General features: G+C 40.9%; 1 protein-coding gene across 4 annotated transcripts in view; it reads right to left on the bottom strand.

Annotated features, from left to right (window-relative positions):
* Positions 1 to 27,834, bottom strand: part of LOC137002987 (phosphatase and actin regulator 1) — a 43,136-nt gene that overhangs the window by 9,635 nt on the left and 5,667 nt on the right. The window contains exons 1-5 of one of the 4 annotated variants that reach the window (XM_067362981.1): positions 7,828 to 8,092; positions 5,500 to 5,649; positions 2,411 to 2,566; positions 2,216 to 2,320; positions 1,555 to 1,752 (exon numbers count right to left, since the gene is read on the bottom strand). In XM_067362981.1, coding sequence (XP_067219082.1) covers positions 1,555 to 1,752; positions 2,216 to 2,320; positions 2,411 to 2,566; positions 5,500 to 5,649; positions 7,828 to 8,077 — 859 coding nt within the window. In that variant the 5' untranslated portion in view covers positions 8,078 to 8,092. Of the gene's footprint in view, positions 1 to 1,554; positions 1,753 to 2,215; positions 2,321 to 2,410; positions 2,567 to 5,499; positions 5,650 to 7,827; positions 8,093 to 27,834 lie in introns of those variants that run through there. The other 3 variants (XM_067362984.1, XM_067362982.1, XM_067362983.1) reach the window with 3 other exon arrangements.

Here is a 27,834-nt window from a genome sequence, read left to right as displayed (position 1 = left end):
TGATGTATAAGATGAGTCATATTTACTTTTATTTCAGAAGTGTCATTCATTACAGTAGGCTATTATGTTCTCTTAAAGGGTTAGTTTACCCAAAAATGAAAATAATGTCATTTATTACTCACCCTCATGCCATTCCACACCCATAGAACACAAATTAAGATATTTTTGATGAAATCCGATGGCTCAGTGAGGCCTGAGCAATGACATTTCCTCTCTCAAGATCCATTAATGTACTAAAAACATATTTAAATCAGTTCATGTGAGTACAGTGGTTCAATATTAATATTTCAAAACACTGCTTCAGGAAGCTTCGGAGCATAATGAATCAGCGTGTCGAATCAGCTGTTCTGAGTGCCAAAGTCACGTGATTTCAGCAGTTTGGCGGTTTGACACGCAATCCGAATCATGATTCGACACAAAAGATTCATAACGCTCCGAAGCTTCCTGAAGCAGTGTTTTGAAATCGGCCATCACTATATAAGTCATTATTTTGTTTTTTTGGCGCACCAAAAATATTCTCGTGGCTTTATAATATTAATATTGCACCACTGTACTCACATGAACTGATTTAAATATGTTTATAGTACATTAATGGATCTTGAGAGAGGAAATGTCATTGCTGGCTATGCAGGCCTCACTGAGCTATCGGATTTCAGAACACAAATTTAGATATATTTGATGAAGATGAATGAAGGTCTTACGGGTGTGGAACGAAATGAGGGTGAGTAATAAATTATATTATTTTCATTTTGGGTGAACTAACCCTTTAAATAAATGATTCAATGACAAATACATTTTAACAGTCATTTGTCGCCAGTCATTATTTGAAGCGCCTTTTCAAAAGGTGATAACTGAGACATCAGTGTTTATATTTGAACTATAAACATTTATCCCACTATGATAATTTGAACTATTGTATCACAGAAATAACAACAGCTCTCTCTGGATCAGAGGCAGCGCCAACACAGATCTGAATGTTGTGATATGATTTTGTCAAAGGTTAAATAGATGAATTGTTGTCATTTGAGATCACAATCTTTTAAAGATTAATATTGCAGCTGTACTGTCTTATCTCTCTCAGCATTGATATCTGACGCAAAGTGTATATGAGAAGCGCTTTTTAGTGCATTTACTATATTAATATTCATGAAGTGAGACATTGCTATTAAAGGTTACAGCGCTTCTCCCACACATCCCACCAGAACTGTTTTCAGAACAGTTTAAATCTATTTGTGGCGGTCAATGTTGATATTGTGGAGGGCCGCACAAATAAATCAATGAAAAGCTGTGTAGTCTCGCTTTCTCTCGTCCGCTTGAAAGGGATTTTACAAAAGAGGGTAACTTCTGTCCACCTCGTCTATAAGCAAGAACTAAAATAGAGTAATTTAATTCGATTTATTACTGATTCTTTAATTAACATTAACAAAAAAAATCACATTCAGATTTATTCTCCAAGCCCTTATAGCTATTTTAGCTCCTTTCACTCCACAACATATCCTCTAAAATTAAAGAAGGGTTCATTTTTGAACGTTTTAAATTTTAAATGTGTGTCACCTGTGCTGTGATTGGTCAGTCTGGAGAAGGGCTTCGGTGGCAGAGCGGGAGGCTGTTTATGGATGAGCTGAGGTTTGGCAGGGGGTTCCTGAAGGTCACCATGGAAGGTGATTGTTTTCTTGGGAGGAAGCGTTAGAGACTTGAGTGTGTTGTCCTGAGCACATACTCCATCCAGAGATGCACGGAAGTCCATGGCGGCTGAAACAAAAGTTTCAAAACTATATATGAGGAAGAAGAGCATCACTCCCATGAGAAACTAACGTCCTACTAACTTTGAGAGGGAACAGGACGAGCACTGAGCTGGACGCAGCAGAACAAAGCACATTATTCAGCTCATGAAGCGCTTCATTATCTGAGCTAAGCTCATTAAAAAGAGCCGTTAGCTAAAGCAGCCCTTTCATGCTATTTCAGCGCTTTTATGTGCTTTAATCATCTTGACATAGTGAGGTAGAAACACACAACATCTGAATCCTAATCATCACGTGACTCTTACTGCAGGACTAAGCTGATGTCCTTCAGTAACCCTGTGCTGAGCTTTACATGACCCATTTTTACAGTATCAGCATCAGATATGGGTTTTGTGATATTGGATCCAGTGATATGCAATGAATGTTTTTAAAAACCTGTCAGGAAACAACAAAAGTGTTGATGAGACACTCACCAGTCCTCTGTCTGTCTGTGAGCTCTGATGTCCGGTCACAGTCTGACCCTGATGGCAGCCCGTTCTCCAGCCGGCCGTCCTGCATCATTCCCGGGACCCTGGAGTCTAACGGAGCACAAACCGTTTCCTTAGGTCAACTTTTATTTCTAAAATCACGCCATCTGGGAGAGATCTGAAGTAATTACAGATAGCAACCTTTCTCAAAGATCTCCTTCAGCACTCCTCGCTTGATCAGCTCCTCTCGGCTCTGACGCACAGACATCTTCCTCTCCAGCGCTGGAAACACAGATGAAGAGCGTGAGATGAACATCACGTCTGACGAGAGACCTTCTGAGGAGCCACTGCGACCATCTGTGTGAAGAGAGCTCTGATTATCTGATCCCACACCCAGACGTGAATGACTCCTCAGATCATGTGTGTGGTTGAGGAGAGTCAGCTGATGATTTACTAAGTCATCACATGCACCGTTTTCATCTGCTGGACCAGAAAACAGTACAAAGATCTCAGTAACTGTGATCCCTATGCAGTGAATACTACAGTACATCCACTGAAAATCAAATCTAAGTATGTGATATGATATGTTGCTAGCTGATCTAGAGTCAGTATGGGTCATGTGAGGTTATATATGCTTTAATCTAGACTACACTGATCAATAACACATATGCAAACTTTTTTTTAAATATTTTGTTTAAAGGATAATCTGTTTCAGGGTTGAAAAAGCAGATGTTTTCAAATCTTGAGCTCAGCAGCTCCTGAACGCTGACTGGGATTCTGGGAATCTATCATTATTTAAATATTCTAATTAATTGTCACAATGCATACATTTACATAGAACATTTGATTCTGCATTTTACATGAATGACACACTTGATCATTTTACCACAATCATTTCTCAGTTTTGTGCTATAACAACTAAATCTGCATGCGTTTTCATTCATTTCTCCTAATATTAGATTGATGACGCATTATCATTCTGCGCAGTTTTGACTGGTTTCACGTTGCTCTCGCCACTCGTGTCAGTCTGTTTCAGAAGTGACTCCAGTATTCACATCATTTACTGGATTCACTCCTGTTTGAACACAGATGAAACTGCAGAAACACTGCACACAGATCAGTCAGCCTGGATTTCAGAAATCAATTTGCTGCCAGACGTAAACACGTCTATCGTACATCCCCTATTGTAAGGACCTCATTTTGACCCCGCCGTGCATAACAACTACTGCCCATCTCTAAACTTACTTTCATTTAAAAAAAAAGTTGCAGTTTACTTATACCTGGATAATTTTAATATTCCAGACCCATTGGAATCTGGTTTTAGAGCATTGCATAGCACTGAATGACAATTCTGGATCTTCTGATATCCTGATTCTTTTAGATTTGAGTGCCGCATTTGACACCATCGATCATAATTGACCCTTCGCAAAGACCCGTCCCCATTAGTTACTGTTGCTTTGTCGACAACACGCAGTGAAAAATACGAAAAGAGGACACTGACAACACATCGACAGACAAGGAAGAGCAGGTTACTTATGATATTAGACAAATTTTTTAAAGAAATTTGAACAATAATGTGTCGTGACAGATCTCTGTAGTGCATCAGCTCAAGCGGCTCATGAAACGATCATCTCTTCCTACTAGTTTATTAATAGCATCAAATAAACATGAATGAACATCAGAAGGAATGTTGTTTAAAACGTGGAAAGATGTAAATATACACATTTTTCAAGTTAAAGTCCACCAAGGTTAATCTTCTAACTCCTGACTGCTTAGTCGGACAAAATGGCAGATTCGGTGTTATGACTGGTTAGATCGCTTGTCAATCAAACTCCCGGCGAAGGGTCGATTAAAGGGGAGGATTTTCTCTGTAAATATCGGGTCATTCACTTCACCCTCCGCGCCTATCCACTGTGGTGTTTCACACAAGAGAACACGACAGCGAACAACTCATTTGCAGCCACTTCCATTTTTTAGGGATGCTAAATGCTATAAGACTTCTGGGATTTGATCGAGTCGCAATCATGACGCAGTGTTTTCCAACGACATTTGAAAGTTCAACAAATGGAAACCAGATGTCGGGTATGGTGGGTGGGCAGGGATGATGTATCGAGACCAATCAGACACTGTTTTACTGCTTGGATTGGATCGATCGCTCAGATTGACAGGTCTTAATTTAACATGCGCTATAGAATAGGAGCCACAGCTGAAACTGATCATCACTCATCAATCAGGATCTTATTACTTGTTACTTATTCTATGTAATTATGAATATTTTTATGATTTGTGGCGTTTACACATGTAAGCAGTTCTTATATTCAGTAAAACACGTTTGAAGGTTTTTGGACATTTGATAAAAAGGCTACCATGGTTTCAAATGCCATAATGTTTGATTGCTTTGAGATATCAACACAAAATATGGCCCAGATGCAGTTGACATGATTGTGAACAAGTCCAAACTTCATTTTATGACCTGGCATATATATACACTTTCTAACAGTCATTATGTCAAGCAAGAATAATAAAATAATTCAATAAATTGCACACATTTTTCTGGGGTTTTCTCAGCAGTGTTGTAACATAAGAACCTCCAAACATGATCAAAATAAATTTTCTTCAAAATTTGAAAGGTTTTCAATCAAAGAGACCATATACTTGAGGATACCTTATTATAAGCCATTACTTTTAAGTATGCCACATGAAATGACATGAAATCATTAAAAATGCCTTCAGGGTGTAAGGGGTTAAGAGTGACCGTCAGCAGAGCTTACAGATCACCTATATAAAGCTAGAATGATCGGGATCTGCAAAAATCCTGATTGAGGCATCCCTAATATTTTTATTACAGATTTTACACCAATTTGCCAGGAAGTGACGATTTTGTTCTCTTGAACACATGGGGTGGAAATGCTGCTTTATTCACAAATGTTTGACGCCTTATTCCAATTTTGTCATAATTTGCATCTTTGGATGGAAACACAATGACTAACAAAAGACAAAACAGACAAAAAACAACTTCTGAAATACATTTGCCGTTCTTGCCAGATGCAGCATTTGCAGATGTTATATAAACCCAATTATTTGCATGACTGACAGCTTTCCTGTAGCTCAAACAACAGAGCATTACTCTAGCAACACCAAGGCCATGGGTTCAATTCCCAGTGAATGCGTCAACTTTCAAATCAAATTCATTCCTTGAATGCAACACTTTGGATACGAGAGTCAGTCCAATACTTGAATGTAAATTGTATTATTCATGTATTTTACACAGAATATATTGAGGTGTTTACCTGTTGACCTCTGCTTGAACTTCTCGCTCTTGTTCTTCCTCCACTTCCAGGGCTTGAAGAGGCGTCCCAGAGTGGCGAACTTGCTCCTGCAGTGGACGGGCGGCACCAGGGACTCGGAGCGCATGGAGGCCAATTTCTCCACCTCCTCTGCTGTGGAGGAACACAGAGGCTCAAAATGGTGCAGCTTCACTCCATTTCTGCTTCAGCCTGTCACTGTTTCTCTACGGACCGCACATTGTGTGCCATTTCTGTGCTTACTGGAAGTGTTTAAACTGCAGCGCGTGTAATGCAGGCCAAAAGTAGGTCAAATACATTGGTGACGCACAGTCCCTACTGACACACATCACACACACTTATACTAGCAGAGAGTATCATCACAGCTCAACCTGAGCGTATGAAGACCAGGGTCATGTGAACATGTGATGAGCTGCGATGAAGGACATGTTTCCAGCACGTGCTGATCACAGGGGTATTTATAGTTCCACCCTAATCATATTAACACACGTGTGACGTAAATTAATCAAAGAGGAATTAAATGGAAAGGATTAAACCTGCGGATTTAATATGATGTCACATTTGCTCATGGTCTGACTGTATGATCTGCACTAAAAGAGCTCAAAACGACACTACAAAACCAGAACAATCACATTATAGCCAATGAAGCCGACTGGAAAAACAGCCCTAAACAGAAGCCTTTCATCTTAAAGTGTGGTCATGTGGTCTGTTTTAAAGTTGAACTGTTTGATGGTGTTTTAAAAACACAAAAGTCACCATGAAACCAAAATTGACAATTCTTGTTTTTTATGGAATATTGCAGTATTTATTATAAATGATTTATCCGTTCCTCGTAATCTTGAGTCAGAATAACGTCTTGCAGACGTATGACCCGTCACTAACATGACATCCACCAAAAGCAAACCACAACCATCCAATCAATTCCCCACAAACAAAATCAAGCCCCGCCCTACATTTGTAGTGACAAATTGGGACCCACCCAGGAACCCCCCCCCATGCGATCCCATTGGTTCAAATTGCTTTTAATAATTACTCTCTTTAGCATCTGATTACAATTCCTACAAATGATAAATGTTGTTTCAACTACATTATAATAACATTTATGTCTGTATTAGTTAGCTTATTTACTAGCATAGCATACCTTGATAGCTTAATTTAAACATGCATTTTCACTTACCCTACATGTATTCACAATCATCTTTAATGTAATTATGTGTTAAATTAAGCATTAAATGTCCAAATATTTCAGTTATAAATAAAACAAATTAAAGATGTTCAATTATACGCTTAATAGTCTATTATTATTATTAGCAGTTAATCAAGTGTAAGAAATTGCGTTCAGTTGCACTAATTTGTTCTCTTACACATTTTATAGTAAGCTATATTAATTAATATAATGCGTATATACTTCGGATAAACATTAACTTATAGTTTGTGGAGACGGGATTTTGAGTCATGACACCGTTTCACTCGGATATACGTCACAATAGATACGACTAAAAGTGCTTCCGAAATCGCGTACTAAGTATGTACATGTGAATTTGAGCTTACTTCGTGACCGTTAAAAAAAGTATGTTATATAGTATAAATGGGGGTAGTAAGTAATCTTCAATCTTCATCCATTGTGTTTATCACGTGACCCACCGGCATCAGTTACGTCACCTCAACTCCATTCATAAATCCAGGTACTTTTCGTCTGTTTTCCCGAATACTATGAATTCGGACATACTACTACTCTGTTGGCGTAGTTTTTTTCTCATACTATATAGTCGAGAAGTATTCGATTACGGATGCGCTTTGTATCAACTTCCGTTCTATTTCATGCGGACTTTAACCTCAGAATAGCATTGTTCGCACATCCTGATTTACTGTTTGTCGCGAAATGTCTGAAATTTTTTGAGAATTTACAACGATTGAGTTGGCCAATGAAATCAACTGTGGGCGGGGTTTGCTGGTTTGAAGGTGGAAAAAAAAAAAACCACACTAAAAATATGTCTACAGAGACAAACAACTGAAAAACAGCAAAAACGAGTCAATTTTTGGCACGTTTACACATGACAACTGAAGATTCAGATCCAACAATCCAACTTGACACGCCTTATTAAAAACGCAACGCTCGTGGCGCTATACGCGACGCACGTGTACATGAATACAGCAGAAGCCGAACGCAAGACGCGTCCTGGGTGAACGCGACGCAACATCTCATCAGCCGAAACGCACATATGCATTCTGATGTAGCCAAACAATTACACCAGAGTGACAGCGTTCTAGTTTTTGACGCGCTAAACGCATGAACGCGCGCTGTTTACTCACCTTCCTGCGCGTGGCTGCCGCGGCTGCAGTTGCTGCATATGTGTTTGATCTCCTTGCCAATGTGGCAGTGAATCATAAAGGGCATGTTGTTGTGATGCTGCTGCTGTGGATTCTTATTCTCCTTCCTGTAATTCAGAGACATCATCCTGGCCAGGCTGAAGCCCTTGTTCTTCGGCTTCTCCATCCCCTTCCCCGCGGGCGCGTTGTTGCCCCAGATGCCGTGCATGACTGTATGATCCACCACGGACATGATGGTGGAGATGATGATGATGGTGATGATGAGCGCGTATCTGAGCAGGACTGAGCGCGCGCTCTGAGAATCAAGCTCGGCGGAGGCGCGCAGTCAGTGTACGCCGGTCATTACGCCCCCTCTAGACTACACACTGGAACTGCAGGCAGAGCCATCAGGTGCAGTGCAGGACTGTGTCTCAAATCACAGTGAGCTAAGTTTGATGCACAGCCAATGGAACGCTGCAGTGATGTCGAGCTCACATGTGAATATCACACACACACACACACACACTTTACCAGCTGGATTAGTGAAGCCACTGCGACGTTTGCCTCCACACAAAAACACAAACATGTTCAGCATAATAGTCCGACTCCTACTGTTTCTGCAGTATGTGAAGTCTCAGTATGCATTTGCTGAACTGTGCAGTAAACAACACACTACTGTATCCCACAGTGCAATGTACTTGACCTGACCTTCAATTTCTAGTGTGAAGAATGAACTGGAAGTATTATTTGACCACCATAAGTAAAGACATTTTACACAAAACTTAATAAAAATGCAAAATAATATGATCTATTGTTTTAATTAAAGGTGCCCTAGAATCAGAATTTGAATTTACCTTGGCATAGTTGAATAACAAGAGTTCAGTACATGGAAATGACATACAGTGAGTCTCAAAATCCATTGTTTCCTCCTTCTTATGTAAATCTTATTTGTTTAAAAGACTTCCGGAAAACACTCGGATCTCAACATAACACCGACTGTTACGTAACAGTCGGGATCATTAATATGTATGACCCCAATATTTGCATAATGCCAGCCCATTTGACGCATTAGACAAGGAAAGGCAGTATTAACGGCTGGATCTGTGCACAGACTAGGTAAGCAAGCAAGAACAACAGCGAAAAATGGCAGATGGAGCAATAATAACTGACATGATCCATGATATCATGACATTTTTAGTGATATTTGTAAATTGTCTTTCTAAATGTTTCATTAGCATGTTGCTAATGTACTGTTAAATGTGGTTAAAGTTACCATAATTTCTTACTGTATTCACAGAGACAAGAGAGTCGTTGCTATTTTCATTTTTAAACACGTGCAGTCTGTATAATTCATAAACACAACTTCATTCTTTATAAATCTCTCCAACAGTGTAGCATTAGCCGTTAGCCACAGAGCACAGCCTCAAACTCACACAGAATCAAACGTAACCATCTAAATAAATACTTTACTCACATAATTCGAAGCATGCATACAGTATGCATGACGAACATCTTGTAAAGATCCATTTGAAGGTTATATTAGCTATGTAAACTTTGTTTAAGCAATGTATAGTCGAGAGCTCGTGGGGCAGAGGAAGCGCATCTCTTAAAGGGGCCGTGCTGAAAAAATCAGTGCATAGTTAACGATGCCCCAAAATAGGCAGTTAAAAAAATTAATTAAAAAAAATCTATGGGGTATTTTGAGCTGAAACTTCACAGACACATTCAGGGGACACCTTAGACTTATATTACATCTTGTAAAAAAACAATCTAGGGCACCTTTAAACATATGTAATGAGCTCATGTGACATCAATGTTGCAAAAAATGAAAGTATGAAAACAGTTTAAATTTAATGTAAATCAAATGTACTGAACTTTTAAAAATTTATATTAAATATATATTTTAAAAAATAATTTTTACTCTAAAACTTATTTAAAATCAAAGCCATATGTCTAACCAAGTTGTGTTCCAAATTGAAGTTGATATCACAAATATTAAAGTCCCCATGAGATTATGTTTAGGCGTTGTACCAAAAATAGCCACCGGGTGTCATTTCTTTTTAATTATTATTATTATTATTATTTTTTTTTGATGCATTCTCCTGTAACAAATTGATAAATTTCTGTCCAAATATCACTAATGTATCACAAAACAGACACAGAATATGGAAGCTTGAGATTTAAACCTTTCTGACGATGTGTTTTGTCAAGATTAGGAAAGTTTTGACTATAAAGTAGTTAAAATAATTTTTGAAATATGAAACATGACAACGCCCACTAGGGGGAGGAGCCTGCTAAAAGGATTTAAAGTAGGGTACAAGGCACACCTTAAGAAAAATTTTGCTTTTCACTACTCTCAAAGTATATGATTGCAGGAAAAATATATGTTTGTATTGGACATTGATGGAGCAACATATTTTGTGTGAAAAAAAAAAAAAAAAAAAAATTAATTTTGTTTAAAAATCTTATAAATGTATGAGGTGGTGAGGGGGGCATTTTTTTTACCCCACACATGGGGTAAAAGGCCCCCCAGCATGGGGTAAAAGGCACACAGTATTATTCATACAAATACTTAAGCTAAAATAATATGTTTTTAATAATGACTAGGTTAATACTTGTTCAAAATAATAACTTTAATTAGCAAGGTGTGTACTATTTTCTGTTTATTTTGATAAATAAAAGAATTCATTTTTGTTCAGTAAATATATTGTCATTAAAATAGGCCTATGCGATATATATTTTAATATAAAATATAAAAGTAGATTTTAAAAATACAGAAACAAAATTATTTTAAAAAGCAAAGATTCTGAAAGCATTGAAGGAGATCATATAATAGCCTATTTAATATAGATTTACAGTAGTAACAATAAATTATATTTTATTTTGATATGATTAATATATTTTAAAATAAGATTGTTTCATTATAAATATGGGTATTATTTCTAAGATGAATACCCAATTTGATAATATGATATTTGCCATCTGAATCTAACCATGTCACATCAAGAAATGGAAAAGTCAGTCAGCTATTCATTACCATGTTAATTATTGTGCCTTTTGCCCCAACAGCAGGGGTGCTTTTTACCCCAAATACCATACTTTTACATATTCACCCGTTATTAAAAAACTGTTGCTTGAATTACCTTGAACAAAATCATTAAGAAGACCTTTTTCTGAAAATACAAACATTAATTTAATGGATTCTCATTTGTTACTTAAATCAACAACATTTTAAAAAACATCAAATATTAGATCAAACTTCCTCAGAATCAACTTTGCACTGCTGCCCGCGATCGCGTCAAGGATCAGACAAATTTGGACATGCATTTTGAAAAACAAATGTTTAGGAAAGTGCTGCGACAAGTTTTTATGCCATCTAGTGGTTTAGAGGGAAATAAAATCAAAGGCGCCTTTAGCCCCTTCGTACCTTACTGTTTACTGTTTATAGTAACACAATGTCCAATTTCAAAATGGTTTTCACAGGATGAGTGCTTTCGAATGATACCTAATTTATGATGATTACTAAAATATGTGATACAAAAAAAGGCAATAAAATAAAATCCGCACCAGGCGGTGACAGTTAAGGGGTTAAAGTTGTGATGAAACAGAAGTAGTTACAGATCACCGTATTGTGACATACGACAGAGTATTGACACAGAATAAATGTGGGGGAGGAATGATTGTTTGCGCTTGGTTGTTACTTTGGGATGTGGGTGTGGCCATCAAGAGTGTATGCAAATGAGCGTGAGCTAGCAGAGGCGGGGCTTAAGCGCACTAATGATAGGAGAATCCTGCATACGTCTCTAGAGAGAAGACTGACGCTTTACCGGATATGATTAAACATTATGAGGTCACAAAAACCCGGTCAGGGTGTAGCATATTGTTTGTGACAATAAAATGACAGTAAATGTTATTAAAAGACAATAAAAATTTCGATTGCCAATCTTGGTCACCGTTTGCACCTTTCGTCAGTGTGTGTGCAGTAGATCTCATCGTCAGAGACACACAAGCTGCACTGAAGAGGTGCTAAATGCCACATAAGCACATCCTCAGAAAATAAAATCAGCCCATCCATGACTCAACAAAACCTGCAGAGCATGAAGGTATGATTCACCGCTGAGTCACCGTCTCGTACATCTACATGAGCTCTTCAGAGATTTCAGCAAAAGGCTGCTTTCAATGCAGGGACGTCAGCGGCTGAACCCTGACTGTCCACGCATGCAGACGAAGAGATTTAATCACAGTTAATTACATGCATTACTGTTTTTTCAAATGTCAGAGTCTGGTGCACTAGTAAGGTGCCTATGCTGGCAGTGTTTTGAGGCTTCATGGGTGTGTGCTGTTCCTGAAGGCTGGCTGTAGTGTCATCGCGATACTGGAATTTCTAACCTCAAAAAATATGCCTGAAAAAGTATAGATATATTCGATTCCACAGGGAAAAATCGCCACAGCATTGACTAAGTCTACCTATGCAGATTGTGCACTTAGAAGGACTTAATCGCAGTAAGATGTTTACAAGTTTACAACCTCTTCACTGCCGTTTACATGTAATTTTCATTATACTGATTATTTACTAAGATTTGTGGTAATTTTTCACATTCATATGGATCCCCGCACATGACATGCAGGAAAAAAATAGTAGGCTAAATTGTGCTCACGATTTAGCATATCAAGGAAATGAAATAGTAAATCGTGCGCACAATTTAGCATATCGAGGGAACGAAATAGTAAATAGTGTGCACGATTTAGCAAATCAAGAGAAACAAAATAGTAAATCGTGCTCATGATTTGGCATATCGAGGGAACAAAATAGTAAATCATGCTCATGATTTAGCATATCGAGGGAACAAAACAGTAAATAGTGTGCACAAATTAGTTAATCAAGGGAACAAATTAGTGAATCGTGCTTACAATTTAGCAAATCGAGGGAACAAAATAGTAAATCATGCTCATGATTTAGCATATCAAGAGAACAAAATAGTAAATTGTGCGCACAATTTATTAAATCAAGAGAACAAAATAGTAAATCGTGCTCATGATTTAGCAAATCGAGGGAACAAAATAGTAAATCATGCTCATGATTTAGCAAATCGTGGGAACAAATTAGTGAATCGTGCTTACAATTTAGCAAATCGAGAGATCAAAATAGTAAATCGTGCTCATGATTTAGCATATCAAGAGAACAAAATAGTAAATTGTGCGCACAATTTAGCAAATCAAGAGAAACAAAATAGTAAATCGTGCTCATGATTTGGCATATCGAGGGAACAAAATAGTAAATCATGCTCATGATTTAGCATATCGAGGGAACAAAACAGTAAATAGTGTGCACAAATTAGTTAATCAAGGGAACAAATTAGTGAATCGTGCTTACAATTTAGCAAATCGAGGGAACAAAATAGTAAATCATGCTCATGATTTAGCATATCAAGAGAACAAAATAGTAAATTGTGCGCACAATTTAGTAAATCAAGAAAACAAAATAGTAAATCGTGCTCATGATTTAGCAAATCGAGGGAACAAAATAGTAAATCATGCTCATGATTTAGCAAATCGAGGGAACAAAACAGTAAATAGTGTGCACGATTTAGCAAATCGAGGGAACAAAATAGTAAACTTGCTCATGATTTAGCAAATCGTGGGAACAAATTAGTGAATCGTGCTTACAATTTAGCAAATCGAGAGATCAAAATAGTAAATCATGCTCATGATTTAGCAAATCGAGGGAACAAAATAGTAAATCATGCTCATGATTTAGCAAATCGAGGGAACAAAACAGTAAATAGTGTACACGATTTAGCAAATCGAGGGAACAAAATAGTAAACTTGCTCATGATTTAGCAAATCGAGGGAACAAAATAGTAAATCATGCTCATGATTTAGCAAATCGAGGGAACAAAACAGTAAATAGTGTGCACGATTTAGCAAATTGAGGGAACAAAATAGTAAATCATGCTCATGATTTAGCAAATCGAGGGAACAAAACAGTAAATAATGTGCACGATTTAGCAAATCGAGGGAACAAATTAGTGAATCGTGCTCATGATTTAGCATATCAAGAGAACAAAATAGTAAATTGTGCGCACAATTTAGTAAATCAAGAGAACAAAATAGTAAATCATGCTCATGATTTAGCAAATCGAGGGAACAAAACAGTAAATAGTGTGCACGATTTAGCAAATCGAGGGGACAAAATAGTAAATCATGCTCATGATTTAGCATATCGAGGGAACAAAACAGTAAATAGTGTGCACGATTTAGCAAATCGAGGGGACAAAATAGTAAATCATGCTCATGATTTAGCATATCGAGGGAACAAAACAGTAAATAGTGTGCACGATTTAGCAAATCGTGGGAACAAATTAGTGAATCGTGCTTACAATTTAGCAAATCGAGAGATCAAAATAGTAAATCATGCTCATGATTTAGCATATCAAGAGAACAAAATAGTAAATTGTGCGCACAATTTAGTAAATCAAGAGAACAAAATAGTAAATCGTGCTCATGATTTAGCATATCAAGAGAACAAAATAGTAAATTGTGCGCACAATTTAGTAAATCAAGAGAACAAAATAGTAAATCGTGCTCATGATTTAGCATATCAAGAGAACAAAATAGTAAATTGTGCGCACAATTTAGCAAATCGAGGGAACAAAACAGTAAATAGTGTACACGATTTAGCAAATCGAGGGAACAAAATAGTAAACTTGCTCATGATTTAGCAAATCGAGGGAACAAAATAGTAAATCATGCTCATGATTTAGCAAATCGAGGGAACAAAACAGTAAATAGTGTGCACGATTTAGCAAATTGAGGGAACAAAATAGTAAATCATGCTCATGATTTAGCAAATCGAGGGAACAAAACAGTAAATAGTGTGCACGATTTAGCAAATCGAGGGAACAAATTAGTGAATCGTGCTCATGATTTAGCATATCAAGAGAACAAAATAGTAAATTGTGCGCACAATTTAGTAAATCAAGAGAACAAAATAGTAAATCATGCTCATGATTTAGCAAATCGAGGGAACAAAACAGTAAATAGTGTGCACGATTTAGCAAATCGAGGGGACAAAATAGTAAATCATGCTCATGATTTAGCAAATCGAGGGAACAAAACAGTAAATAGTGTGCACGATTTAGCAAATCGAGGGGACAAAATAGTAAATCATGCTCATGATTTAGCAAATCGAGGGAACAAAATAGTAAATCATGTTCATGATTTAGCAAATCGAGGGAACAAAACAGTAAATGATGTGCACGATTTAGCAAATCGAGGGAACAAAATAGTAAATCATGCTCATGATTTAGCATATCGAGGGAACGAATTAGTAAATAGTGTGCACGATTTAGCAAATCGAGGGAACAAAACAGTAAATAATGTGCAAGATTTAGCAAATCAAGGGAAACAAAATAGTCAATCATGCTCATGAATTAGCATATCGAGGGAACAAAACAGTAAATAATGTGCACGATTTAGCAAATCGAGGGAACAAAATAGTAAATCATGCTCATGATTTAGCATATCGAGGGAACAAATTAGTGAATCGTGCTCACAATTTAGCAAATCGAGGGAACGAATTAGTGAATCGTGCTCATGATTTAGCATATCGAGGGAACAAAACAGTAAATAGTGCGCACGATTTAGCAAATCGAGGGAACAAAATAGTGAATCGTGCTCACAAATTAGCAAATCGAGGGAACGAATTAGTAAATCATGCTCATGATTTAGCATATCAAGAGAACAAAATAGTAAATCGTGCTCATGATTTAGCAAATCGAGGGAACAAAACAGTCGAAACACAAGCAAAAAAGGAGCAGAAACAAGCGATAAAAGCATTGCTTATGCATGTTGTAGTCTTTGAAAAAAACAAGATTTTCTCAGATTTTTGTTTATAATGCTGCTTTTTTTATGAAACTTACCCATATTCAAAAAAATAATGCATGAAGCTAGAATAATTTTTTTTTTTTTGGTTTGTTTCGCTGAAAATCTGAGACTGTTCTTTCTTCTGATATATTGCATGTTCAGATATTCATACAACAAAATATTCTAGGGGCCATTAAAGTTTCGTGAAAATTATCAAAAACGCTACCAGTGGCTGGCAACTTTTTTAAAAGATGCTGGCAGGGAAAGAGTCAATCTATTGACGTCACATGCAAAACACATTTCTATGGACATATTGGATTTTTTTGGGACGTATCTAAAATGATTTCCACTTTCAATCATGGTCATCAACATGAACTCAGTTTCTTCAGCAGCTCAAAATAAATTGTTGAGATCAAAATCAGCATATGCCATATTTTTTACTATGATTATGAGTTTCAACCAGAGGACTGGACAAAAACCTGTGGCAACAGTGTAAAAGTAGCCTAATTCAGTGGAAAAACAACACTGTGTGTGAGAAACACTAATTGCATGAGTTGCATTTCAAATCCTTCACTCATTATGAGGATGCGTCTCAGTTCAGGTGGTGCTGTAGACAGACACAGTTACATCAGCAGACACGTGCAGCAGACCATGAATAACGAACACACTCATCTCTAGTTAACTGCTAGATAATTCTCCTATCCGTAGGCTGCTGAAATACATCAGCTCTGACCTCTCGTTTCTGTCTTAATCTCATTTCGTGGTATTTGGGATGATAACTACATTGCGTAACACTGAAGCTGTATAAGGCACTCTGAGTGATTGAGTGCTGCTGAGATATGAAGGAGGCCTGAGGAAGAGTGATGTGCTCCAATCAGGACAGTCATGCATCCGGCCTCAGTTCACCAACATCAAAGAGCGCTGAGAGTCCAGAAGAGCTGCGCGTCACTGCACTGCTGTAGGGTTTACTTTACCACACAGTAATACATTTCACTGTTTTGCTGTTTGAATATGAAAAAGCTCTGCAAAAATCCCTCCAGCAAGAGTTATTCTCTATATCGGTGTCAGTGTTTCTGAACTCCCTGAAACGTTAGTAGTGTGTTGAAACTGGCGGTTATGGTAAGGGACGGGACATTTCATATTGTGCTTTTCAGAAGGACGGGCTTCATAGAGATAGACTGGGAAGAGAGGAGCTGCAACAATGGAGAATATGAGGAAAATAAACAACTTTCAAGCATGAAAACCTATTTTAGTAGAGCACAAAAACAACATCAACACTTAACTAATGTCTTATTAGTTTGGAAGGACATAAGGGCAAGAAAATTATGCCAGAATTGTCATTTTTGGGTGAACTATCCCTTTAACATCTGTGTTTGTTTCCATTGCAGTCACATGAACAGAGATTATCATGTGGCTCTGAGCACTTCAGCTGTACTCCAGTGTAACGTCATGCTTGCGTAATGCCATCTTCGCTCTCGGTCAGCACAGATTCATTTATGAATAAGAGTCTCGCCTCGAGCAGCGCTGATGATTCTTTGGGTCTTTACTTTTGGATTTCAGTCCTGACCTTTAGATGTATTCGATGAATCAGTGAGATGCAGAACATGACCTTGGGAAAAGAGTGAGGCATGATGCAGATGTCTTTTCTCTTTAGGGTGTTCCAAGAACAAATCCACCAGAAGTCATTTGTTTTCATTTACAATGAAGGCAACATGAGAGATGTCATTGCTGACGTGTGGCCGTGTCCAGTGATGTCAGCACTTCTGAAAAAAACAGCATGACACTGTGTCCTAACCAGATGTGCTGCAATATATAATATGATTCTAGCAACATGCAGTTCGTCTGTCAACAACAGACACATCAAAATCAATCAGAAATCACAGCCAATCAGAAGAGAGCATGGGCGGAGTCTCTCTGCAAGCGCACTGCACTCGCAACCAAATCAATCAAAAATCACAGCCAATCAGAACAGTGTGTGGGCGGAATCTCCATGCAAGCGCACTGCACTTGCAACCAAATCAATCCAAAATCACAGCCAATCAGAAGACTATGTGGGCGGAGTCACTCTGTAAGCACACTGCACACATAACCAAATCAATCCAAAATCACAGCCAATCAGAAGAGAGTGTGGGCGGAGTCTCTCTGCAAGCGCACTACACTCGCAACCAAATCAATCAAAAATCACAGCCAATCAGAAGATAGCGGGGGCGGAGTCTCTCTGCAAGCGCACTGCACTCGCAACCAAATCAATCCAAAATCACAGCCAATCAGAAGATAGCGGGGGCGGAGTCTCTCTGCAAGCGCACTACACTCGCAACCAAATCAATCAAATATCACAGCCAATCAGAAGAGAGTGTGGGCGGAGTCTCTCTGCAAGCTCACTGCACTCGCAACCAAATCAATCCAAAATCACAGCCAATCAGAAGAGCGTGTGGGCGGAGTCTCTCTGCAAGTGCAGTGCACTCGCAACCAAATCAATCCAAAATCACAGCCAATCAGAAGATAGCGGGGGCGGAGTCTCTCTGCAAGCACACTACACTCGCAACCAAATCAATCAAAAATCACAGCCAATCAGAAGATAGCGGGGGCGGAGCCTCTCTGCAAGCACACTGCACTCGCAACCAAATAAATCAAAAATCACAGCCAATCAGAAGAGCGTGTGGGCGGAGTCTCTCTGCAAGTGCAGTGCACTCGCAACCAAATCAATCCAAAATCACAGCCAATCAGAAGATAGCGGGGGCGGAGTCTCTCTGCAAGCACACTGCACTCGCAACCAAATAAATCCAAAATCACAGCCAATCAGAAGAGTGTGTGGGCGGAGTCTCTCTGCAAGTGCAGTGCACTCGCAACCAAATCAATCCAAAATCACAGCCAATCAGAAGATAGCGGGGGCGGAGTCTCTCTGCAAGCACACTACACTCGCAACCAAATCAATCAAAAATCACAGCCAATCAGAAGATAGCGGGGGCGGATTCTCTCTGCAAGCGCACTGCACTCGCAACCAAATCAATCCAAAATCACAGCCAATCAGAAGATAGCGGGGGCGGAGTCTCTCTGCAAGCACACTACACTCGCAACCAAATCAATCAAAAATCACAGCCAATCAGAAGAGAGCGTGGGCGGAGTCTCTCTGCAAACGCACTGCATTCGCAACCAAATCAATCCAAAATCACAGCCAATTAGAAGAACATGTAAGTGGAGTCACTCTATAAGCACACTGCACACATAACCAAATCAATCCAAAATCACAGCCAATCAGAACAGCATGTGGGCGGAGTATCTCTATAAGGACACTGCACACATAACCAAATCAATCCAAAATCACAGCCAATCAGAAGAGCGTGTGGGCGGAGTCTCTCTATAAGCACACTGCACACATAACCAAATCAATCCAAAATCACAGCCAATAAAAAGACCATGTGGGCGGAGTCTCTCTATAAGCACACTGCACTAGCAACCAAATCAATGCACAATCATAGCCAATCAGAAGAGAGCGTGGGCGGAGCGTGCACACTGCACTCGCAACCAAATCAATATTAAATCACAGCCAATCAGAAAAGCATGTGGGTGGAGTCTCTCTATAAACACACTGCACACATAACCAAATCAATCTAAAATCATAGCCAATCAGAACAGCGTGTGGGCGGAGTCTCTCTGCAAGCACACTGCACTCGCAACCAAATCAATCATAACCAAATCAATCTAAAATCACAGCCAATCAGAACAGTGTGTGGGCGGAGTCTCTCTATAAGCACACTGCACACATAACCAAATCAATCCAAAATCACAGCCAATCAGAACAGCGTGTGGGCGGAGTCTCTCTGCAAGCACACTGCACTCGCAACCAAATCAATCATAAACAAATCAATCTAAAATCACAGCCAATCAGAACAGCGTGGGGGCGGAGTCTCTCTGCAAGCACACTGCACTCGCAACCAAATCAATCATAAACAAATCAATCTAAAATCACAGCCAATCAGAACAGTGTGTGGGCGGAGTCTCTCTATAAGCACACTGCACACATAACCAAATCAATCCAAAATCACAGCCAATCAGAACAGCGTGTGGGCGGAGTCTCTCTGCAAGCACACTGCACTTGCAACCAAATCAATCATAAACAAATCAATCTAAAATCACAGCCAATCAGAACAGCGTGGGGGCGGAGTCTCTCTGCAAGCACACTGCACTCGCAACCAAATCAATCATAAACAAATCAATCTAAAATCACAGCCAATCAGAAAAGTGTGTGGGCGGAGTCTCTCTATAAGCACACTGCACACATAACCAAATCAATCTAAAATCACAGCCAATCAGAACAGCGTGTGGGCGGAGTCTCTCTGCAAGCACACTGCACTCGCAACCAAATCAATCATAAACAAATCAATCTAAAATCACAGCCAATCAGAACAGTGTGTGGGCGGAGTCTCTCTATAAGCACACTGCACACATAACCAAATCAATCCAAAATCACAGCCAATCAGAAAAGCATGTGGGCGGAGTCTCTCTATAAGCACACTGCACACATAACCAAATCAATCTAAAATCACAGCCAATCAGAACAGCGTGTGGGCGGAGTCTCTCTGCAAGCACACTGAACACATAACCAAATCAATCCAAAATCACAGCCAATCAGAAGAGCGTGTGGGCGGAGTCTCTCTATAAGCACACTGCACACATAACCAAATCAATCTAAAATCATAGCCAATCAGAACAGTGTGTGGGCGGAGTCTCTCTATAAGCACACTGCACACATAACCAAATCAATCCAAAATCACAGCCAATCAGAAAAGCATGTGGGCGGAGTCTCTCTATAAGCACACTGCACACATAACCAAATAAATCAAAAATCACAGCCAATCAGACGAGAGTGTGGGCGGAGGCTCTCTGCAAGCGCACTGCACTCGCAACCAAATCAATCCAAAATCACAGCCAATCAGAGGAGCGTGTGGGCGGAGTCTCTCTGCAAGTGCAGTGCACTCGCAACCAAATCAATCCAAAATCACAGCCAATCAGAAGATAGCGGGGGCGGAGTCTCTCTGCAAGCACACTACACTCGCAACCAAATCAATCAAAAATCACAGCCAATCAGAAGATAGCGGGGGCGGAGTCTCTCTGCAAGCGCACTGCACTCGCAACCAAATCAATCCAAAATCACAGCCAATCAGAAGATAGCGGGGGCGGAGTCTCTCAGCAAGCGCACTACACTCGCAACCAAATCAATCAAAAATCACAGCCAATCAGAAGAGAGTGTGGGCGGAGTCTCTCTGCAAGCTCACTGCACTCGCAACCAAATCAATCCAAAATCACAGCCAATCAGAAGAGCGTGTGGGCGGAGTCTCTCTGCAAGTGCAGTGCACTCGCAACCAAATCAATCCAAAATCACAGCCAATCAGAAGATAGCGGGGGCGGAGTCTCTCTGCAAGCACACTACACTCGCAACCAAATCAATAAAAAATCACAGCCAATCAGAAGATAGCGGGGGCGGAGTCTCTCTGCAAGCACACTGCACTCGCAACCAAATAAATCCAAAATCACAGCCAATCAGAAGAGCGTGTGGGCGGAGTCTCTCTGCAAGTGCAGTGCACTCGCAACCAAATCAATCCAAAATCACAGCCAATCAGAAGATAGCGGGGGCGGAGTCTCTCTGCAAGCACACTACACTCGCAACCAAATCAATCAAAAATCACAGCCAATCAGAAGATAGCGGGGGCGGATTCTCTCTGCAAGCGCACTGCACTCGCAACCAAATCAATCCAAAATCCCAGCCAATCAGAAGATAGCGGGGGCGGAGTCTCTCTGCAAGCACACTACACTCGCAACCAAATCAATCAAAAATCACAGCCAATCAGAAGAGAGCGTGGGCGGAGTCTCTCTGCAAACGCACTGCATTCGCAACCAAATCAATCCAAAATCACAGCCAATTAGAAGAACATGTAAGTGGAGTCACTCTATAAGCACACTGCACACATAACCAAATCAATCCAAAATCACAGCCAATCAGAACAGCATGTGGGCGGAGTATCTCTATAAGGACACTGCACACATAACCAAATCAATCCAAAATCACAGCCAATCAGAAGAGCGTGTGGGCGGAGTCTCTCTATAAGCACACTGCACACATAACCAAATCAATCCAAAATCACAGCCAATAAAAAGACCATGTGGGCGGAGTCTCTCTATAAGCACACTGCACTCGCAACCAAATCAATCATAAACAAATCAATCTAAAATCACAGCCAATCAGAACAGCATGTGGGCGGAGTCTCTCTATAAGCACACTGCACACATAACCAAATCAATCCAAAATCACAGCCAATCAGAACAGCGTGGGGGCGGAGTCTCTCTGCAAGCACACTGCACTCGCAACCAAATCAATCATAAACAAATCAATCTAAAATCACAGCCAATCAGAACAGTGTGTGGGCGGAGTCTCTCTATAAGCACACTGCACACATAACCAAATCAATCCAAAATCACAGCCAATCAGAACAGCGTGTGGGCGGAGTCTCTCTGCAAGCACACTGCACTCGCAACCAAATCAATCATAAACAAATCAATCTAAAATCACAGCCAATCAGAACAGCGTGGGGGCGGAGTCTCTCTGCAAGCACACTGCACTCGCAACCAAATCAATCATAAACAAATCAATCTAAAATCACAGCCAATCAGAAAAGTGTGTGGGCGGAGTCTCTCTATAAGCACACTGCACACATAACCAAATCAATCTAAAATCACAGCCAATCAGAACAGCGTGTGGGCGGAGTCTCTCTGCAAGCACACTGCACTCGCAACCAAATCAATCATAAACAAATCAATCTAAAATCACAGCCAATCAGAACAGTGTGTGGGCGGAGTCTCTCTATAAGCACACTCCACACATAACCAAATCAATCCAAAATCACAGCCAATCAGAAAAGCATGTGGGCGGAGTCTCTCTATAAGCACACTGCACACATAACCAAATCAATCTAAAATCACAGCCAATCAGAACAGCGTGTGGGCGGAGTCTCTCTGCAAGCACACTGAACACATAACCAAATCAATCCAAAATCACAGCCAATCAGAAGAGCGTGTGGGCGGAGTCTCTCTATAAGCACACTGCACACATAACCAAATCAATCTAAAATCATAGCCAATCAGAACAGTGTGTGGGCGGAGTCTCTCTATAAGCACACTGCACACATAACCAAATCAATCCAAAATCACAGCCAATCAGAAAAGCATGTGGGCGGAGTCTCTCTATAAGCACACTGCACACATAACCAAATAAATCAAAAATCACAGCCAATCAGACGAGAGTGTGGGCGGAGGCTCTCTGCAAGCGCACTGCACTCGCAACCAAATCAATCCAAAATCACAGCCAATCAGAGGAGCGTGTGGGCGGAGTCTCTCTGCAAGTGCAGTGCACTCGCAACCAAATCAATCCAAAATCACAGCCAATCAGAAGATAGCGGGGGCGGAGTCTCTCTGCAAGCACACTACACTCGCAACCAAATCAATCAAAAATCACAGCCAATCAGAAGATAGCGGGGGCGGAGTCTCTCTGCAAGCGCACTGCACTCGCAACCAAATCAATCCAAAATCACAGCCAATCAGAAGATAGCGGGGGCGGAGTCTCTCTGCAAGCGCACTACACTCGCAACCAAATCAATCAAAAATCACAGCCAATCAGAAGAGAGTGTGGGCGGAGTCTCTCTGCAAGCTCACTGCACTCGCAACCAAATCAATCCAAAATCACAGCCAATCAGAAGAGCGTGTGGGCGGAGTCTCTCTGCAAGTGCAGTGCACTCGCAACCAAATCAATCCAAAATCACAGCCAATCAGAAGATAGCGGGGGCGGAGTCTCTCTGCAAGCACACTACACTCGCAACCAAATCAATCAAAAATCACAGCCAATCAGAAGATAGCGGGGGCGGAGTCTCTCTGCAAGCACACTGCACTCGCAACCAAATAAATCCAAAATCACAGCCAACCAGAAGAGCGTGTGGGCGGAGTCTCTCTGCAAGTGCAGTGCACTCGCAACCAAATCAATCCAAAATCACAGCCAATCAGAAGATAGCGGGGGCGGAGTCTCTCTGCAAGCACACTACACTCGCAACCAAATCAATCAAAAATCACAGCCAATCAGAAGATAGCGGGGGCGGATTCTCTCTGCAAGCGCACTGCACTCGCAACCAAATCAATCCAAAATCACAGCCAATCAGAAGATAGCGGGGGCGGAGTCTCTCTGCAAGCACACTACACTCGCAACCAAATCAATCAAAAATCACAGCCAATCAGAAGAGAGCGTGGGCGGAGTCTCTCTGCAAACGCACTGCATTCGCAACCAAATCAATCCAAAATCACAGCCAATTAGAAGAACATGTAAGTGGAGTCACTCTATAAGCACACTGCACACATAACCAAATCAATCCAAAATCACAGCCAATCAGAACAGCATGTGGGCGGAGTATCTCTATAAGGACACTGCACACATAACCAAATCAATCCAAAATCACAGCCAATCAGAAGAGCGTGTGGGCGGAGTCTCTCTATAAGCACACTGCACACATAACCAAATCAATCCAAAATCACAGCCAATAAAAAGACCATGTGGGCGGAGTCTCTCTATAAGCACACTGCACTCGCAACCAAATCAATGCACAATCATAGCCAATCAGAAGAGAGCGTGGGCGGAGCGTGCACACTGCACTCGCAACCAAATCAATATTAAATCACAGCCAATCAGAAAAGCATGTGGGTGGAGTCTCTCTATAAACACACTGCACACATAACCAAATCAATCTAAAATCATAGCCAATCAGAACAGCGTGTGGGCGGAGTCTCTCTGCAAGCACACTGCACTCGCAACCAAATCAATCATAACCAAATCAATCTAAAATCACAGCCAATCAGAACAGTGTGTGGGCGGAGTCTCTCTATAAGCACACTGCACACATAACCAAATCAATCCAAAATCACAGCCAATCAGAACAGCGTGTGGGCGGAGTCTCTCTGCAAGCACACTGCACTCGCAACCAAATCAATCATAAACAAATCAATCTAAAATCACAGCCAATCAGAACAGCGTGGGGGCGGAGTCTCTCTGCAAGCACACTGCACTCGCAACCAAATCAATCATAAACAAATCAATCTAAAATCACAGCCAATCAGAACAGTGTGTGGGCGGAGTCTCTCTATAAGCACACTGCACACATAACCAAATCAATCCAAAATCACAGCCAATCAGAACAGCGTGTGGGCGGAGTCTCTCTGCAAGCACACTGCACTCGCAACCAAATCAATCATAAACAAATCAATCTAAAATCACAGCCAATCAGAACAGCGTGGGGGCGGAGTCTCTCTGCAAGCACACTGCACTCGCAACCAAATCAATCATAAACAAATCAATCTAAAATCACAGCCAATCAGAACAGTGTGTGGGCGGAGTCTCTCTATAAGCACACTGCACACATAACCAAATCAATCCAAAATCACAGCCAATCAGAAAAGCATGTGGGCGGAGTCTCTCTATAAGCACACTGCACACATAACCAAATCAATCTAAAATCACAGCCAATCAGAACAGCGTGTGGGCGGAGTCTCTCTGCAAGCACACTGAACACATAACCAAATCAATCCAAAATCACAGCCAATCAGAAGAGCGTGTGGGCGGAGTCTCTCTATAAGCACACTGCACACATAACCAAATCAATCTAAAATCATAGCCAATCAGAACAGTGTGTGGGCGGAGTCTCTCTATAAGCACACTGCACACATAACCAAATCAATCCAAAATCACAGCCAATCAGAAAAGCATGTGGGCGGAGTCTCTCTATAAGCACACTGCACACATAACCAAATAAATCAAAAATCACAGCCAATCAGACGAGAGTGTGGGCGGAGGCTCTCTGCAAGCGCACTGCACTCGCAACCAAATCAATCCAAAATCACAGCCAATCAGAGGAGCGTGTGGGCGGAGTCTCTCTGCAAGTGCAGTGCACTCGCAACCAAATCAATCCAAAATCACAGCCAATCAGAAGATAGCGGGGGCGGAGTCTCTCTGCAAGCACACTACACTCGCAACCAAATCAATCAAAAATCACAGCCAATCAGAAGATAGCGGGGGCGGAGTCTCTCTGCAAGCGCACTGCACTCGCAACCAAATCAATCCAAAATCACAGCCAATCAGAAGATAGCGGGGGCGGAGTCTCTCTGCAAGCGCACTACACTCGCAACCAAATCAATCAAAAATCACAGCCAATCAGAAGAGAGTGTGGGCGGAGTCTCTCTGCAAGCTCACTGCACTCGCAACCAAATCAATCCAAAATCACAGCCAATCAGAAGAGCGTGTGGGCGGAGTCTCTCTGCAAGTGCAGTGCACTCGCAACCAAATCAATCCAAAATCACAGCCAATCAGAAGATAGCGGGGGCAGAGTCTCTCTGCAAGCACACTACACTCGCAACCAAATCAATAAAAAATCACAGCCAATCAGAAGATAGCGGGGGCGGAGTCTCTCTGCAAGCACACTGCAATCGCAACCAAATAAATCCAAAATCACAGCCAATCAGAAGAGCGTGTGGGCGGAGTCTCTCTGCAAGTGCAGTGCACTCGTAACCAAATCAATCCAAAATCACAGCCAATCAGAAGATAGCGGGGGCGGAGTCTCTCTGCAAGCACACTACACTCGCAACCAAATCAATCAAAAATCACAGCCAATCAGAAGATAGCGGGGGCGGATTCTCTCTGCAAGCGCACTGCACTCGCAACCAAATCAATCCAAAATCACAGCCAATCAGAAGATAGCGGGGGCGGAGTCTCTCTGCAAGCACACTACACTCGCAACCAAATCAATCAAAAATCACAGCCAATCAGAAGAGAGCGTGGGCGGAGTCTCTCTGCAAACGCACTGCATTCGCAACCAAATCAATCCAAAATCACAGCCAATTAGAAGAACATGTAAGTGGAGTCACTCTATAAGCACACTGCACACATAACCAAATCAATCCAAAATCACAGCCAATCAGAACAGCATGTGGGCGGAGTATCTCTATAAGGACACTGCACACATAACCAAATCAATCCAAAATCACAGCCAATCAGAAGAGCGTGTGGGCGGAGTCTCTCTATAAGCACACTGCACACATAACCAAATCAATCCAAAATCACAGCCAATAAAAAGACCATGTGGGCGGAGTCTCTCTATAAGCACACTGCACTCGCAACCAAATCAATGCACAATCATAGCCAATCAGAAGAGAGCGTGGGCGGAGCGTGCACACTGCACTCGCAACCAAATCAATATTAAATCACAGCCAATCAGAAAAGCATGTGGGTGGAGTCTCTCTATAAACACACTGCACACATAACCAAATCAATCTAAAATCATAGCCAATCAGAACAGCGTGTGGGCGGAGTCTCTCTGCAAGCACACTGCACACATAACCAAATCAATCATAACCAAATCAATCTAAAATCACAGCTAATCAGAACAGTGTGTGGGCGGAGTCTCTCTATAAGCACACTGCACACATAACCAAATCAATCCAAAATCACAGCCAATCAGAACAGCGTGTGGGCGGAGTCTCTCTGCAAGCACACTGCACTCGCAACCAAATCAATCATAAACAAATCAATCTAAAATCACAGCCAATCAGAACAGCGTGGGGGCGGAGTCTCTCTGCAAGCACACTGCACTCGCAACCAAATCAATCATAAACAAATCAATCTAAAATCACAGCCAATCAGAACAGTGTGTGGGCGGAGTCTCTCTATAAGCACACTGCACACATAACCAAATCAATCCAAAATCACAGCCAATCAGAACAGCGTGTGGGCGGAGTCTCTCTGCAAGCACACTGCACTCGCAACCAAATCAATCATAAACAAATCAATCTAAAATCACAGCCAATCAGAACAGCGTGGGGGCGGAGTCTCTCTGCAAGCACACTGCACTCGCAACCAAATCAATCATAAACAAATCAATCTAAAATCACAGCCAATCAGAACAGTGTGTGGGCGGAGTCTCTCTATAAGCACACTGCACACATAACCAAATCAATCTAAAATCAGAGACAATCAGAACAGCGTGTGGGCGGAGTCTCTCTGCAAGCACACTGCACTCGCAACCAAATCAATCATAAACAAATCAATCTAAAATCACA

This window comes from Chanodichthys erythropterus, chromosome 16, assembly GCF_024489055.1.
Source record: "Chanodichthys erythropterus isolate Z2021 chromosome 16, ASM2448905v1, whole genome shotgun sequence".
Classification (NCBI taxonomy): Eukaryota; Metazoa; Chordata; class Actinopteri; order Cypriniformes; family Xenocyprididae; genus Chanodichthys; species Chanodichthys erythropterus.
The sequence above is the reverse complement of the archived record's forward strand: the minus strand, read 5'-3'. Positions and strand labels throughout refer to the sequence as shown.